Genomic DNA, 17,560 nt, shown 5'->3' with positions numbered 1-17,560 from the left:
AAGTTTGTGTACTTTCTCCTATTCTATTCAGTATTTACTCTAAGGAGATCTTCGCAGAAGCTTTGGCTGGTCTAGACGTGGGCATCTGAACCAGCGGGGTGTATCTGAACAACGTAAGGTACGCAGACGACACAGTCCTGCTAGCCACCAACCTGAGATATCCATAATTATTGTTGGACGGAGTAAGAACTGTGAGGAAAGCTTCTGGATTAGAACTAAATACTAAGACCAAGTTCATGGCTTAGGCCACACAGAAAGAGTAGGCATGCTGTTGGCAAACATCGAAGAAATTAAGAGCATTGACAAATTTGTCTTCCTTGGACACAGTCTCAGCGCACAGTGGGACCCCAGTGCAAAAATCAAAGCCAGAATATAAATTGCCAGATCGACCTTCGTTAAAGTCAGTCCCTTGCTTTGTTCCAGAGATCTGAGCTTACCAGCCAAATTGATCATCATCAAGCGTTACATCTACCCTGTTTTCTTCTATGGAGTATATGTGTGGACACTTAACACAAGCAACCAAGAGAAGAATAGATGTGTTCGAAATATGTATCTATGGAAGGCTGCTCGGTATATCTTGGATGGACCCTGTGACCAGTATCATAGTCCTGCAGCGAATCAGCTATGATAAGGAGATGATGAAAATAGTGAAGAAACGGAAACTATAATATTTTTGATATGTCGTGCAATTAAGGGAAGTATTGAATACTTCAACTCATCATGCATATGTATGAAAAGAGGTCCTGGACGCAGTCAGATCTCCTGACAGATAAACCTCCATCAGTAGTCTGAACCTTCATTCGAGCTGTACTGAAGATCTGTGAACAAAATTACTTTAGGCCTGATAATCATCAGGATCCAGACTGAATAAGGCACGTGGTAATAGGAGTAATAATACTTACCCATGACTCTCACAAAAAATTTACAGTGTTTACCGGCCTTCTTCTCGAATGGGACCATGCAGAATCAATATTTTTTTTGGTCTTCTTTCTTGCCCAATAGTTATTCCTTCTTACAGACTGTTCAAATTTCCATTCCTCCAACCATTTACCTTGTATAGGTTCCTCAAATCCCTGTGTTTGGACTATTATTCTAATTTCATTCCAATCTAGTAAGTTTGGTGCTCCTAGTTCAGTAAGATCTTTCTCCATTAGTTTATACCATTTTGGCTTAGTGGCCCTGTTTTGCAGAAATTTGTCAATTTTATGGGAAAGTCGAGTAGAATCCATTTTTTTAAAATTCTGTACAAATTTGATCATATCTGTGATTTTGGAAAGATTTTGTTGTATTTCACAATTAGGTTTAGGTAATGAATTCCATTTTGAACTCACTGTTATGTAATATTGTATCTTACTATTCCAGAAGAGGCACTGTGTGCTGTAAACGGTTTTTATTAGTTGTAAAGCAGTTTCCACCTTCTGAATTCTTGATACTACACATTTCTTTTCATTACCATTCTCTGTAATCCTTTCACCTTGGTACAATAGCTGTAAATATGAGTTAAAGTTGAATGTATCAATTTGATACAATGTGCCATATATGGCACATAGATAAATTGATACCTCGTATAGGCCATGAGGCAAATTAGTTTTAAATAGCATAGTTGTGCAAAGAAATTTACATTTTACCTCTAGAATGTAAAAATCTTGTTTGTGTCCTCCGAAAATTTTTCCGTATTTTTATGAACAATTGAAAACTTGGCACAGAGTTTTGTTTTCTAATTTTAAAAAAATGTTTTTCAGAAGAATGGTTCTGATGCTACAAGTGCAGATCCTGGTTCTACACAAACATTTGTTGGTCCTAAGAAGAGACTTCTGGGTAACAAAGTTGCAGCACCAGTTCTTCACGATGGTGTGTTTAGGCGACCGTTATTGGCGCCCTCTCAGTACAAAACCTCACCCAAAGTGGGTGCTACGGATGCCTTCAAAGCTCAACTTGATGTAAGTTTGATAAAGATGATGTAGTGCTATTGGAATACATAGACCATAATCTATATATGAAGGGGTCGGGGCAAAAGAGTGCCAAGCAACATTTTCTTAATTTTAAGGGAGAGCAGTTAGAAAGTTTGTTCAAATCGTGAAATCGTACCATTCATGGTATTGATGTATTAATAGCTTTGAAAGTTTCAGTAATATTCATTGTATGTGATTTGCAGGCATAATTTCTTTTGGGCTGCTGTTGGTAGGGTCAAAAGTCAATACAATAAAACCTCGTTAATTCGAAGTCGTTGGGACTCAAAAATCGGACTTCGAATTACGTGATTTTGAATTAACCGCCAGTTCGCAATTCAGAAGTACCAACCCTTGCCGCGTTACAAAATATTCTAAGGCCCATTACTGGATGCAGTTAACCTTGCTTCACAGTTTATACCTTTCAAATGCCATGAAAAAAGAACTATTTCCAAAATGTATCCAAGAAGGTGCATTTACAGTATTCAAATAATGCACTTGGATATCTCACTGGTAAACATAACCTCAGGCAACGAAAGAAAGAAAAAAAAAAAGCACGATTCAAAGACGAGGAGAATTCTATGCTGGCTCCCATGTGCAAGTGCTTTATTAATTGTATTACTATACTGTATGCATTTTCGATGCCTTGTATTTACACAGAAAGTACCCGATGCCCTTAAAATCGAACTTTTCTATGACTCTATCCTTGTACGATTTCCTGCCATGGCACTTGTCTCGTACTTCAGAAATGTAAACGCTTGCCACGTCACAAAGTATTCTAAGACCAATTAATACATGCAATCACCTCGATTCACAGTTTAAACCTTTCAAATGCCATGAAGAAAACTATTTCCGAAATGTTTCCAACAAGGTGCATTTACAATGTTCAAATAATGCACTTCGATAAATCACTGACAAACATAACCTCACGTAACGAAAGAAAAAAAATCGCACAATTCAAAGACGATAAATTATGTCGGTTCCCCTGTGCAAATGCATTATTTTTTGGATTTCTGTACTGTTTGCATTTTTAGATGCTTTGTACTGGCATGGAAAGTGCCCGACGCCCTTAAAACATTGTAGCTTATCGAACTTTCCTATGACGAGGGGATAAAGTATTTCGCTTCCATGTGCATTGCAACGCACTACTATGACCCCCATCCCTCACCCTTGTACGATTTCCCGGCTGGCAATTTCTCCTTTAAAATCATAAGACCGTTTATAAAGCAATGCAGTTTCACCGGCAATGACAATATTGTTCGGTGCCTACGAATTTATTATATGAGCCACGTTTTTTCGTCAACTGTCGGCATCGCCAGTGTTCGCGGATTCTGTTTTCCCGCACACTGCCTGTTGTGTGATATTACGGCGTTCCTTAAAAGGCTGAATATAAAAGAATTCCAATTTCATTCAACTTAGCAATCATGAAGCGCACTGTAGACCCACCGAAGTGAGTGTAAGTGCGGAAAGCTATACCTCCACGTTCCGGAATGCGCGTTCTATTATGCCGCGCAACTGATAAATTTCCAGTTGAAATTATTCTGTAACATACTATCATTTTTAAACGTAAAGGCAGTTTCGAATTAAAAGTCTGAATTTCGGTAATGGGGCCGACATTGTACTTCAAATTACGAATTATCCGTATTTCGAATTAAACAATTGAAATAACATGCAAAACTATATCTCATGTTTCTGGGAACGAGAGCTTCTAATACCAATATAAATGGTCCGTTATTGGACATTATAAATTTTCCAGCTAACTCATTCTTGTTCCCTATGGGAATTAACATCTTTATCAACGAGAGCTGCTTCTAATTAGGCAGGATTTTGAATTAACCGATTTCGAATTATCGAGGTTCTACTGTACTTTTAATACCACGTCACAGAATACTGTGGCTTGGCACTTTATTGCCCCAGTGGGAGTGACACTTATCTTAGGAATATTATTTTATGATAATGAAATGACGTCTGATATTTCAACTATTTTAATCAGAAATGAAAACTAACACCAAACTTCAATTAAAACAACATTTCCACCAATAATATTTTAATTGGTAGCAGTGGAAATCGGGGTAGAACTGGCAACTAAAAAGAAATTTAAATAAATCAGCATAAATCCATCACGGAAAAAAGGTCTGTTTGTATCTTTTAACTGTGTTGTTCTTTTCAAAATATGGAATTTAGCAACTTATAACTGCACATGCATAATGTTAAAACTAACAGATCAGCTGCTCCTTTCCTACACTTCAACTTCATTAGTGTCTTCAGAATCAGGAATCAAGCTGAGTTAAAACTGGTGATGGACAGGTGGGACATAGTCCAGGAGTTTCAACACATCTTGCAGTTTGTTTTTCTTTATTTCTTGCACAGTAGTGTACTTTCGTTTCAAGCGCAACATTGTGGTGTTGCCTCTTTTTCGCACGCTACAGTCTTCAAAATCCATATTCACTCTTGTTTTTAGTTTGATAAACCATGGATTACTTGCTTCAAATTTGATCAAATTACGTTTGTGAATTTAAATTCCATGCCACTTGCACATGTTTTTTTACTGGTGTTCAGGAGTCCAACTTTTAGTGCTGCCAGGTCATAGAAGTCATCTTGTTTCATGTCTGTTACACTGAACTTCTTCTTTCTCCCACATTCTTGAATGTTAAGTTTCTAGTCGGCAGCGCCGTACACATGCGATTGATTTCGTTGGTACTTCTCAATTTTGGCAAAGTCTCTATCTGATGGCAAGAATGTGTAGTCAGATGTTAAAAACCAGTGTTCGATCTCATTAAATCGTTTATTATGAATTGGCCAGAGTGCCATTATATTCCAGTTTTTATTCTGGTCCCCGCAGTTATCAGAAAAAATCACAAGCTTTTTAGCATCGACGGCGTTTGTTTTCAGATACTTCAAAACTGCACTACCTATTTCGTCATTGCCTCTTCCTGCAATACTCTCATCCCACAAAAGCACTCTAAGTCTTTACCACAGTCATGAATGCCTACATTGTATGTCCACAATTTCCGTTGCTTGGCTCTCCTTCAAGTGTCCTGTATCTCCGTTTTACATGAATAGCTTCAATAAATCCAAATAAATAAGCACAGACCACCATACCCCGTTCGGTTCGAATGGTGTTACCTCACGACGACGTTCCATGTTACACCTGTCACATGCACAGCCACTGCTCACAAGGTCTCCTATACAACTGCCGCTGGCACAGGGGGCATGTGGTGCGCGTCAGTGCTCCGCTATCCCATGACGTTTGCTCAGTCAGTGTATTTCAAGATGGTAATCAACCAAGTCCTTAATGACAATAAAATACAATTAACAGTATATAGGCCTACATATACGAATCTTTGTCAGTGAATTAATGAGGAACTCTTTTACACAGCATTGATGGCGCAACGGTTAAGTCAACAGACTGCAGACTGCAAGTATACAGGTTTGAATCTGCCTCTTGGAAGCTTTTTTAAACACAGGAGTATTGTTTTATCTAGGAGAATTATTACCGTTTTATATTTTATTAGTGAGTTATGCAGCCACTTACAGTTTAAAGGAATTATTTCATCTGTAAAACAGGTAAAACAGGCTAGGTGAAAGCAGTACCAGTTCTTCCTTCATTATGATCGGCGTTGTACTGAATAAATAGCGATTTAAACGAAATAAACAAACTTCTCATTGACAGTCGCCGTTACATCCAAAGCAAAAACAACATTTCTCTTCTCCCTGATCTTACAACACGCACCTCGATCTCATTCATATCGATAGTACAATACATCACTCCTTTTTTTATTTTTAAAATTTTAAATCGCAGTCTGACAAAAACCCGGAGATTTCCTCTCCCGTTGACTTCATCTCAGTCCCGATTCTTGGCTCCCTTCTTCTTCTTTTTTCTCTGGTTGATTTTCTTCTTGTTCTTCTGGTTCCTCTGGTTGCTCTTTCACACTCTCCGACTCGTCCTCAGACAACAGCTCATGAAAAGACCGGAAGAAGGTAGAGTTGCAAGTTATTTGTCTCTACTGTCACAGCGTTGCCATTCTTCTTGACGATTTTTAAAGGTGTGGGTCCAAATGTGATTGAAAATTTGTTTACTTTGGGGTTATGCATCAAAACCTTGTCGCCCTCTGATAATTTATTTTCTTGGGCCCCACATCTAATGTCCGCGTATTCTCACTTTTTAAACTTTTGAATAAGGACCAATCCACCACCTCTTCTAATGTTTTTTCTGTTTTGTATGGGGCCAGACCGGGAATTTTGTCCCTCAATTTTCTGTTAAAAAATAACTCAGCCGGACTAACCCCTGTAGTCTGGTGTTCATGGTTTCGGTACATCAGTAGGTACTTGTTCAGTTCTATCTCCCAAACTAATTTCATGGCATTGACAATCTGTAGTCGTTGAGTTATGCCTGGGTTCAGTCTTTCCACTGTGCCATTTGCTTGTGGGTGTAACGGGGTAACTCTGTGGTGATGAATTCCGCACTGTTGCAGGTAATTTTCCGTCTGCGCTGACAAAGTTCGTGTTGTTATCTCTTGAGAGAACCTCAAGATACGTGTATTTTGCATAAATACCATGTAGGGCCTTCATTATGCTTTTAGAGTCAGTACTGCTTAGTTTTGTCACTTCCATGAAACGGCTAAAATAATCTATCACAATCAATAGTTGTACCCCATTAGTAGGGACCTAAAAATTATCATCTATTTGTTTCCAAATTAGTATCTATTTTTTTTTTCCAAAATTAGCATTTATTTTTCCAAAATTAGCATCTATTTACAAAGTTAAAATAATCGCATGGTATTATTAATTGTAACGATTCCAAGTTTATGAAGTGCATTTATTGTTCTTGGTTCATACACAATACAAATTAATTGTTCAAACTAAAGCATTGTCAGTACTTCGGCATTGCTTTTTTCCAAGTTGCACCGTCTGTCTGTAACCACAGTGTTGTAATGAGACAACATGCGCTCGCAATCTACATTGTTCATTGGGGTCCACAACAACTCAAGACAGTATTTAGCAAATATGCTGAACTCTGTCTGAACTGCAGTTAATGCAAGCACGACATCACATTTTTCACTTTCTTTCATCTGGGTTTGAATTGCATGTTTCAGAGAACAGTAACCAGAACAGATATCATTTCGTGATAGATCTGTTACTCCAAACAATTTCTCAAGCTGATCTAATTTATCAGTGTTATGCAAAATTACATTTTTTGAATACAAAGCTTGAGAAATTGACACAAAATGCTTATGGTTGGGGTCTTTAGCTTTCAATGTGACTAACTTGCACTGTGAAGAATGTGCAGCTTTAACAACATGCAGCCTGCTGTTGAGGAGTGAGCTTAATCAAAGCATCATTAGTTGCCGCAGAAAAATTCCCTTCACAAATTAATGTAAAAGGTTATGCAGTTTGGGGTAAAGGAGATGAGAGGTAGGATACAGAGACCCTTCAAGTTCAGTAAGGAGGTCAACCAATCCAGCTGCATGATCTGTGACAAAAACCATTCACTTCTCGGTCACTCGGATCAGTCGGGTACTTAATACCGCAGTTGTTGATGTCTTTCATGTCAGGCATCTTGAAAAATGTAGCAACATCAGTAAAGTAAGCACTCAAATAGAAGACAGCCTGAAACCAGCTATTCCATCAGGTTATGACAAGTGCAGGAAAAAGCTATGCTTCCTTTGAAGCACCATACTTTGATGTTAAAAATTGTAAATAATTATATTTTCGCTTTGTGTTCAAAAATGCAAACTTTATCATCGCAACCACATGATTTCTTTCTTATAATGGTGAAAGGAAAGAGCCACCATTAATGACCTTGGATTCAAAAAGTGAAAAATTTCTAGAACAATAGTCAACGTCAAATAAATAGGACTATCCACAAGTTACAAATACTAAATTGGAAAGTGGTTGGAGTAATATTCAATGCATATTGGCAATGATTACAATAATTTAAGCTTATAACTTGCAAACAATAAAAGAAGGTGTCTTTCACTTATTACTTTGGACTGTCAGTTGAAATTTACGACCAACGCACATTACAGTGATTTTAATGTTTTAATGTGTTTAAGAGTTTTGCTTATGAGCTAATTTCACATCATTCTAACATAATACGTACCATAACAACACAAGAACTACTGTTACCTGCCGCTTTAGACAGTCAACAGTGCAATCAAGCACGTTAAACCATGTTTACTAATTTTTTATTGTGACTTTTATTGTTTTAATGTGTTTAAGTGTTCTGTTCATGGGCTAACTTCTTATTATTCTGATATAACACGAACTGTACAACGCAAGAACCACTGTTACCTGCCGCATTAGACAATCAACAGTGCAGTCAAGCACGTTAAACCATGTTTACTAATGTTTGTTTTATTGAACTATCAACATGTATCTCTCTATTTAATGTAAATTATTGTTAAAACGACTATAATACTGACTATTTTACAATTGTTCAACTAAATTCATTTCATACAGGACTAAATATTCATAAGATTGGAGACCAGTTAAACTGACTAGGCAAATGCCTATGATAAAAATACTCCGACATACTCATCACGTAAAAGTAAAGAAAAGACGAACTTATATTAGTTCTTACATATGTACATTGAGTGTAATAAGAGCAATTAATTTTTGTAATTGTAACTATGTAAAACATTGAATTCTTAACATGGGTATAACCACTATAAAATTGTAGAATTCTAGAGTATGTCATTAACTCTCAATAATGAGGCATAGTATGTAAATGCAATTCTAGTGTAGCTGAGGATGACCTTCTGAGAGGTTGAAACCGGTCTTACATGTGATAATAAAATAGTATTGATTAGGTGGAACTTTTCTTTCATTTATGACTTATGGTGACTATCAATACGGAACAAAAATGAAATTTATCAATCAAGATATCTTGTTATTTCCTTGACACTCGATGTACATTTCGATAATAATCGATACAGATCTTATTCCCCTTACTATTCTCATTGTAAATGTCTATTAAAGTCAGCAAGCAGCAATTGACCGGTTATTTTTCTTCATCGATCGGAACGGTCAAAAGATTTATGCATTTTATTTTTAGTTTTTCTTACGATTTTGCCGAAATATGTTGTTTTCGCCAGTAAAATAGCACATTTTTGCAGAATTTGCACCAAAATCATGTATTCATACTAATTTCGTATTTCTGGTCACAATTTGCCTTTTTTTTCGCACTTCTGTTTATGCGTAAAAATGATTTTATTCCACATTAGAATTACCGTAGGCTTGGAAAAGGACCCAGAATATCAGCAGCTATTCGTTCTCAAGTCTTTTTAGGAATCACTGTTGGAGATATTTTTTCGGGCTTGTCGGGTTTACAATCAGACAACCCAGACATGTTCTCACTGTCCGTTCCGCTGCTTTGTCCATTCCAGGCCACCGTACTTTAGATCTGAGCCTGTTTTTCATTTCCGAGATTCCCGGATGACTCTCATGTGCCAAACTAAGGACCCTAGTTTGTAAACTTTTCTGAATTACCAACTTAGTTTCTTTCAGTAATATATTGTCCATGACGCATAATTGTGACATCATCGCCCAAAATGGAAGGAGGTCAACGTCATTATGATCCCAACACTCTGTTTGGAAATGTGACTGGACCTTTTTTTGAGTGGGATCAAGTTTTGAAGTTCCATCTATTTCCTCCAAAGATAATGCAACTGGTGCCAGGTACGTAGCCAATTGCATCAGGTAATTGTCCTTCTTGGCTTCAGCAATTGAATTCTCACTTAACCGTGATAAAGGATCTGCTGTGGTATGTTTCCCCTTTATATACTTGGAAGTCAAAAGATTGTAGTCTCAGAAGCCAACGTTCAATTCTTGTGCAGGGTTTTGATCTAGGCCCAAAAATTACCTCTAGTGGTTTATGGTCTGTATAAGGCAAAACTGCTTACTCATCAGGAAAATCCTTAGACGCTCACATGCCGAGTCAATCCCAAGTGTTTCTTTCTCCGTGTGAGAGTACCTTTGTTCGACGTCCTACAGGCTGCCACTAATGTAGCAAATTATGCGTGGGATCCCCTCATTGTTCCATTGTATCAGCACTGCACCAAGTCCTTTTGGGCCAGCATCTGCCATCACTACCGTTTCAACCTTGGGGTTGAAATATCCTAAAACTGAGCTAGATGTACTTTATTTTATTTTATTAAAAGCCTCTTGGTGTACTTGTTTCCAGACAAACTGTGCAGATTTATGTGTAAGCTGTTGCAGTGGCTCTGTCATGGTTGATATGTTATGAATAAATCTACTTACGGAGTTCTGTAGGCCTAGAAAACGTCTCAGGTCAGACACATTTTGCTGTCTTCTGCAATTCTTCAGAGCCGCCTCTCTGTCTTCGGTAGGCCTAATGCCATTTGCTGATATTTTGTGACCCAAGAATTTAATCGAAGTTTTACCATATTCACACTTTTCCTCATTCAGTTCAATACAGTGCTTGCGAAAAACTTCAAGAACCTTTTTAAATCTTGAATCATGTATTTCTCTAGTTTCCCCATACACCAGAATCTCATCAATAAATACGTAAACTCCTGTAGGAATCTTGTTCCTTATCAGATGCTCCGTTATCTTTTGGAACTCAGGAGCTGCCTGATTCAAACCAAACATTAGCCGCTTGAACCTACATAAGCCTAAATGTGTGCTAAATGTGGTAATCTCCCTTGAGTCTGGATGCAACTCCACATAGTGAAAAGCTGACTTAACATCCAACTTTGAAAAGTATTTGCTTTCACTAATTTCAGGGTGTAGGTCTTCCATGATTGGTAAGGGATGGCTATCCTTTTGTACAGCTTTATTTGCCATTCGCATATCGACACACAATCTAACGCTGTCACCTTTTGAAATTGGTACAAGAGGGGAAACCCATCTTGAGGGTCCTTCAACCTTTTCAATTATGTCATTTTGCTCCAGCTCAAGGATACGTTTTGCTACTTTTTGTTTCAGTGCCAATGGCATCCTCCGCAGAGATTGAATAACTGGTGAGACTTTCGGGTCGATTAGTAATTCAAGCTGAAAATTCTTTATTTTGCCCACCTTCAAAGTGTCAGAAACCACAGTCTGATTAACCTGCTCAGAAATTTTTAATATTCCTAGTTTTGTAGCTGAGGAACGTCCCAAAATAGGTGGTCCCCTACCTTTAATAACAACAACAGTTGTACTAATTTTTCTACTGGAATGTGTTATGTCTGCCTCAAACTCTCCTAAAATATCCAATGGATTGGTTCTACCATAAGTCTTTTTGAACTATTTAGTAATTTTACTTTATCGGTTACCTGCTTCCTTTTAAATTCCTTCCAAGTTTCTTGGTCAATAACATCGCAAGTAGATCCCGAGTCAATAATAAAAATGAAGGGTACCCCTGATAATAGACAAGTGGTCTTCAGCGTTGTCTCCCGTTTTTTTTCGCCATTTGTAAGAAAGGTGTAGTCTAAATCACTACTACATCCAGGGTCGACTTCATGTTTGATGTTGCTCACGTAAGAAACTTTGTCATCAACAGTTGACTCCCCCGATTCTAACGTATATGTCCTTTTTGTTCTACAACATTTCCGATAGTGCCCTGTTAAATTATAAGCCTGGCAAACTTTGTTTCTCGCAGAGCACTGGGGGTCAATTGCCAAGTGATTTGTTTCCTCGCAGCGATAACATTTCCTTTCTGCTCTATTTTGATAACTATTATAACTAGTTTTGGGCAGAGCACCCATGTTTCTGCCACTATTGGAAATAGTTCTTTGTGAAGTCCCATATTTCTTCCTATTCAACATACTATACACCTCTTGGTCAGAACTGTGGTCCTTGCTGTAATGTGATGTCTGCATATTTATCATTTCGTGAGCCTGTCCAATGTCAACCAAATCGCCTAGTGTGACAGTGGATTTTTCCAATATTCTCTTTCTAACTTCAGCTGATTTGCAACCCTCTACGAACTGGTCACAAATAAACATGTCTTCCAATTCTTTCTTTGTTGTGGTATCTTTAAAATCACATTTGACAACTTGACGCAACCTAGATATAAAGGCGTCAGATGTTTCATTAATATACTGTTTCATAGACTTCATAATATGCCGCTCAAATTGCAGATTGCTTTTCGGTAAAAAATTGTTTATCTAACAATTCTAAAGTATATTCATGCACAGCTTTACCTGTAGGAATAGTGTTGTGTTCAGGGATAGAATAAAATGTGTCTTACAAGTCTTCTCCACCCGAATGTAGGTAAATTGCCTGTTTTCTAGCAGAATCTGTTATTCCTTTTGCAGCAATATACAATTTGAACATTTCCATTTTTTCCATCTAGAAGCAAGGTTGGTGACATCTTCATTTACATCGAAAATTGGTATAGTACTGTTACTTGATCGGAGCTCGAGGCACAATCCCTAAATTTCTTGTACAGCTATGGGATTCTCTCGGTCTCAGCCGGACACGACTTCACGACATCGCTATCGCCGCAATACGAGGTTCAGTGACCATACTCCGCAATCATCTATATAACATCTGAAGAACCGTATTGCAAATCTATTCCTGAGCCTTTTGATGAATCTTCTACCTGGCACACTAGCAAAGTCAACAGTAACTTAGAAGACAAAATACTGTGTAGTCGACATACTTTGTCGTTGTGGAGGCCTCCGCATGGGGGAAGTTGTAATAATAATAATAATAATAATAAAATCCATTTTAATGTCTTCTGAAGGTTTAGTTTACACATTTAATCAATGGATTTTACTGACTGCACCAATGTACTGAATAAATAGCGATTTAAACTAAATAAATCATCTCTTTATCGACAGTCGCCATTACAGTAAAACCTCGTTAATTCGAAGTCTTTGGGACGCAAAAATCAGACTTGGAATTACGTGATTTCGAATTAACCGCCAACACCTACTTCGGAAATGCTAACCCTTGCGGCGTCACAAAATATTCTAAGACCCGTTACTGCATGCAATTAACCTTAAATCACAGTTTAAAGCTCTCAAATGCCATGGAAAGAAACTATTTTCAAAATTTATCCAACAAGGTGCAATTACAGTATTCAAATAATGCACTTGGATAACTCACCAGCAAACATAACCTCACGCAATGAAGAAGCCCTTAAAACATCGCAGCTTATCAAACTTTCATATGACAAGGGGAGAAAGTCTCTCGCTTCCGTCCACATTACAACAGTACAGCGACTATACTTGTACGATTTCCCACCATGGCACTTCTAAGACCTATTAACCCAATCGCATCATTTGACGACCCTAGCTCGTCATAGTTACTCGTGGCATATGAATCAAATGACGAGCTCTGCTCGCGGCGATGCACAGCTGTACATCAATCCATATAGTTCAGTCAATAACCCACAGACGCCACTTGTATGCATTTTGAGCTGAAGTTTACACATGTGGCTTCGGTTTTTTCCCTTTCACCAGGTTCTCGCACACTTCCGGAACAAGAGATAAGAGAATCTTTCTTCACATAATTTCGCTCATGTCAGTTGCCATCATGGCGTCAAGCAGATATGCTGGTGTTGATGAAGAAGGAATACGAAAGCTAATAGACAGTGTTTTAGAGAGTGATATTGAAGGCAGTGATGTTTGTGACGACGAAATAGACCCTGAAGTCCTTAGTTCGAGTACTAGCAATGCGTATAATAGTTCTGATGACACGGTAAGTGAAGCAAATAACGACGGTGTGCCGAGTCTTTTGAAACGAGCTCGTACCTTGGCACAGACTAACTTGACTGACTGGAACTGGACAAAAAGTGACAATAAACCTGTTGTACATAAGTTTAGTGAATACAGTGGGGTTAATGAGAATTTATTGAAAAAGTTTGATACGCAGCCACTATCTGAACTCTCAGTTTTTTGTGAATACATGAACCCTTTGTTTGACAATATATCTGCCGAGACAAATTCATATGCAGCAAAACAGTTGAGCAATCCTGACAGAAAAAAGTTGAAAGACGATGACAAATGGTTTGAGACTACACCCGACGAAATTAGGGCATATTTTGCGTTAGTTATACTAATGTCGCAAGTGTGAAAGTCAAGAATACAGTTATACTGGAATAAAAACAGGTGTATAAACACTCCTATTTTTCGTGAAACCATGAGCAGGGGAAGATTTATTATAATTTCACGATTTTTACATTTTGTTGACGATGAACAAGTCGATAGTAGTGACAAACTAAGAAAGATTAGGCCTATAATACAACATTTCTGCTCCAAATTTTCAGAATTATATTTACCTTCACAAGACATTGCTCTAGATGAAAGTCTAATGAAATTCAGAGGCCGCCTTTCATATGTCCAGTGTAATAAGTCTAAACGTTCTAGGTTTGGAATAAAAATTGACAAAATTTGTGAATCAAGTTCTGGCTACTATCTGTCTTTCAAAATTTATGTAGGTGATGATGTAACGGATCCAAGTCTGCCAGCGAGTACAAACGTCGTGCTTAACATGTGTGAACCCTTGTTAGGCCGAGGACATACGTTGTTTTTAGATAACTGGTATTCTTCCCCAGATTTATTCAAAAGGCTACACGACAAGCAGATGAATGTAATTGGAACTGTTAGACAGAACCTAAAAGACATGCCTCGCGATATCAGTAAGAAGAAACTAAAACGTGGAGAGTATGAGACGTGGGCTGCCAACAGTATGTTGTGTGTGAAGTGGAAAGATAACAAGGATGTTTGCTTTCTCACCACTAAACACAAATCAGCTGACATGACAGGGACAGGCAAACTCAGGTGAAAGAGAGGACAAACCCCGAGGGAAGAAATGATAAAGCCCAAGTGTGGCCTTTAATACCAGAAGGGGATGGGTGGTGTTGACCTTCAGGATCAGGTTACAGCTCTGTTCCCCGTCATGCGACGCACAGTGAAAGGATATAGGAAAATATTCTTTTATCTCCTAGATATGTGTATTTTCAATTCCTTCACTGTGTATCACAAGATCGCTGCTAACAGAAAGACGAGCTACACGGACTTCCGAACTAGCATTGCGCAGCAGCTACTAGAGACTGTTCAGTTGCCGGAGTACTCGGTTCGAGGTCGACCTTCAGCGAGCACCACCTCAACCAGATTACAAGCTAAATCATGGGCCCACTTTCCCATGCGTATTCCCCCTACAGAGAATAAATCAAAAGTCACAAGAAGGTGTGTTGTGTGCTACAGCCGGGGTAAAAGAAGCGAAAGTTGCTGGCAGTGCAAAAGTGTGGCGTAGCTCTTCACTTAGAAGAATGTTTTGAGGTGTACCACACCCAGCAGATGTACTAAAATAGCGGCATTTGTAAGTTTATTACTTCTTTATCATGCATGCAGATTTTCAGAAAGGAATATTTACTGGTTGGTTTTGTATGATTTTCTAAATAATAGTGTGATGACAATGGCTGCAGAGCGGTATTTAAATGTGATTTCTTAGTGAACTCCTATGGTATTTAAATGTGAGGCGAATGGGTTAATGCATGCAGTCACCTTGATTCTCAGTTTAAACTTTTCAAATGCCATGGAAAACACTATTTCATAATGTATCCAACAAGGTTTCATTTACATTATTCAAATAATGCGCTTGTATGAAACAACAGCAAACATAACCTCACGCAACGAAAGAAAGCAAAATACGATTCAAAGACGAGGAAAAAATTATGGCTGGCTCCTCTGTGCAAATGCTTTATCTTTTGGATTACTGTACTGTTTGCATTTTTAGATGCCTTGTACATTTTTTTTTTTGCCAGTTGTTTTACGTCGCACCGACACAGGGAGGTCTTATGGCGACGATGGGACAGGGAAGGGCTAGGAGTGGGAAGGAAGCGGCCATGGCCTTAATTAAGGTACAGCCCCAGCATTTGCCTGGTGTGAAAATGGGAAACCACGGAAAACCATTTTCAGGGCTGTCGACAGCGGGATTCGAACCTACTATCTCCCGAATACTGGATACTGGCCGCACTTAAGCGACTGCAGCTATTGAGCTCGGTATGCCTTGTACTGGCATGAAAAGTGCCCGACGCCCTTAAAAGATCGTGGCTTTTCGAACTTTCCTATGACGAGGGAAGGAAGTGTCTCGCTTTCATGTGCATTGCATAGCAAGTAGCAACAGAGTACATTTCCTGGCTGGCAATTCTCTCCTTTAAAACCATAAGTCCGTTTGGCCTCAGCATTAAAAAAAATAAAACAAACAAACAATGCAGTTTCATCGCATTGACAATATTGTTTGGTGCATACGAATTGATTATAGGCTATAAGCCACGCTTTTTTGCCACCTGTCGGCACTCGGCATCGCCAGTGTTAGTAAATACAAAGTATGTTACAAGTGTTTATTTATATATCTACCTATTCAATACAGAGAGATCTTTATAGAAATTAAAAATTATTATAAAATGTTAAGGGACATGTTTCGCCCATATTAAGGGCATCATCAGCCTCAAATTCAAACCTGTATGGTGAAAAATCAGGATCCTGATTGCTCTTACAAACCATAAAAAGAGGATATCATTATAGGTGTCAGTCTAAACATACAAAATATTAGAATGTCCTTGGCTAAAATTGCATTATCAAGCTGCATGTCATAAGTTCACATGAATATACTTTCCGGAGCGTTGAAAAACTTGTTGGGGTAGGGCAGTAAACAGCTCAGTCTTTATAATGAAACAGAAATGTGCCTCCTTCAAGATGATAAGAAAAAGCAAAGCTGATACACTGTTACAGATGTCAATATCGTATGTTGTGATAAGACAGCAGATCTCTTAAATGGCTGTTCAGCTGCCTATAGTCTATTTAACTGGCTGAAGGAGTGAAAGTCGAATGTGTTATGTTAAGATAACAGTCTTCCTTACGTAATTGTGGGAGCAAGGAAAAAGCATTCGGTTGTCTATAGATGTATTTATCTTATTTGAAGGACGAAAGTCTAAGGTTTATCAACGTTGATAGAGCTATTTGGTGTGAAGTCTGTAACAAGAGGAGAGTGAATGCTTAGGAAGGTATTTTTGAAGAGAATGTGGTTTGAAGAAAGGTAAAACATGGAAAATGTATAAAAACACTTACCCTTTCGTCTGTGAAGATGTAAATCAGTTATGGAAAGGTTAGTTGAAGAAAAATAACGTTATGTGTAGGTTCATTTATTTCTTTGACTGTTAATGCAGTTGCTATGGTATCGTTGAATGACTGACACTTGTACTTCTGGTATTGTATCGATCTGAGATTGGCGGAGGAGGGTGTGGTTGAGGGGAGGGGGTAGGCGGAGCGTTAAGTTTATGTGTTTGCGGATTCTACCTCTCCGCACACTGCCTGCTACGTGATATTGTGGCGTTCCTTTAAACGCCGAATACAAAATAATTACAATTCCGCTCGAACATACCAGATATGAAGCACACTGTAGATATGCCAAAGTAGGTGAAAGTGCGCGAAATTACCCTGGCACGTTCCGGTAGTCGCGTTCTTTCATGACGCGGAGAAACTTTGAGTTTAAATTACTCTGTAAAATACTATTTTTTTTTCAAAATGTAAAGGCAGTTTCGAATTAAAGGTCTGAATTTTGGTAACGGGACCGACATTGTTCTTTGAATTACGAATTATTCGTATTTCGAATTAAACGATTTAAATAACGTGCAAAACCATACCTCATGTGTC

The 17,560-nt window shown here is 38.2% G+C and overlaps 1 protein-coding gene across 1 annotated transcript in view; it reads left to right on the top strand.

Annotated features, from left to right (window-relative positions):
* crm (cramped chromatin regulator) overlaps positions 1-17,560 on the top strand; it is a 350,810-nt gene that overhangs the window by 255,208 nt on the left and 78,042 nt on the right. Inside the window, exon 10 of the mRNA XM_068226835.1 lies at positions 1,743-1,940. Within this exon, the coding sequence (XP_068082936.1) occupies positions 1,743-1,940 (198 nt within the window). The remainder of the gene's footprint in view (positions 1-1,742; positions 1,941-17,560) is intronic.

Source organism: Anabrus simplex, chromosome 3 (assembly GCF_040414725.1).
Source record: "Anabrus simplex isolate iqAnaSimp1 chromosome 3, ASM4041472v1, whole genome shotgun sequence".
NCBI lineage: Eukaryota > Metazoa > Arthropoda > Insecta > Orthoptera > Tettigoniidae > Anabrus > Anabrus simplex.
The sequence above is the reverse complement of the archived record's forward strand: the minus strand, read 5'-3'. Positions and strand labels throughout refer to the sequence as shown.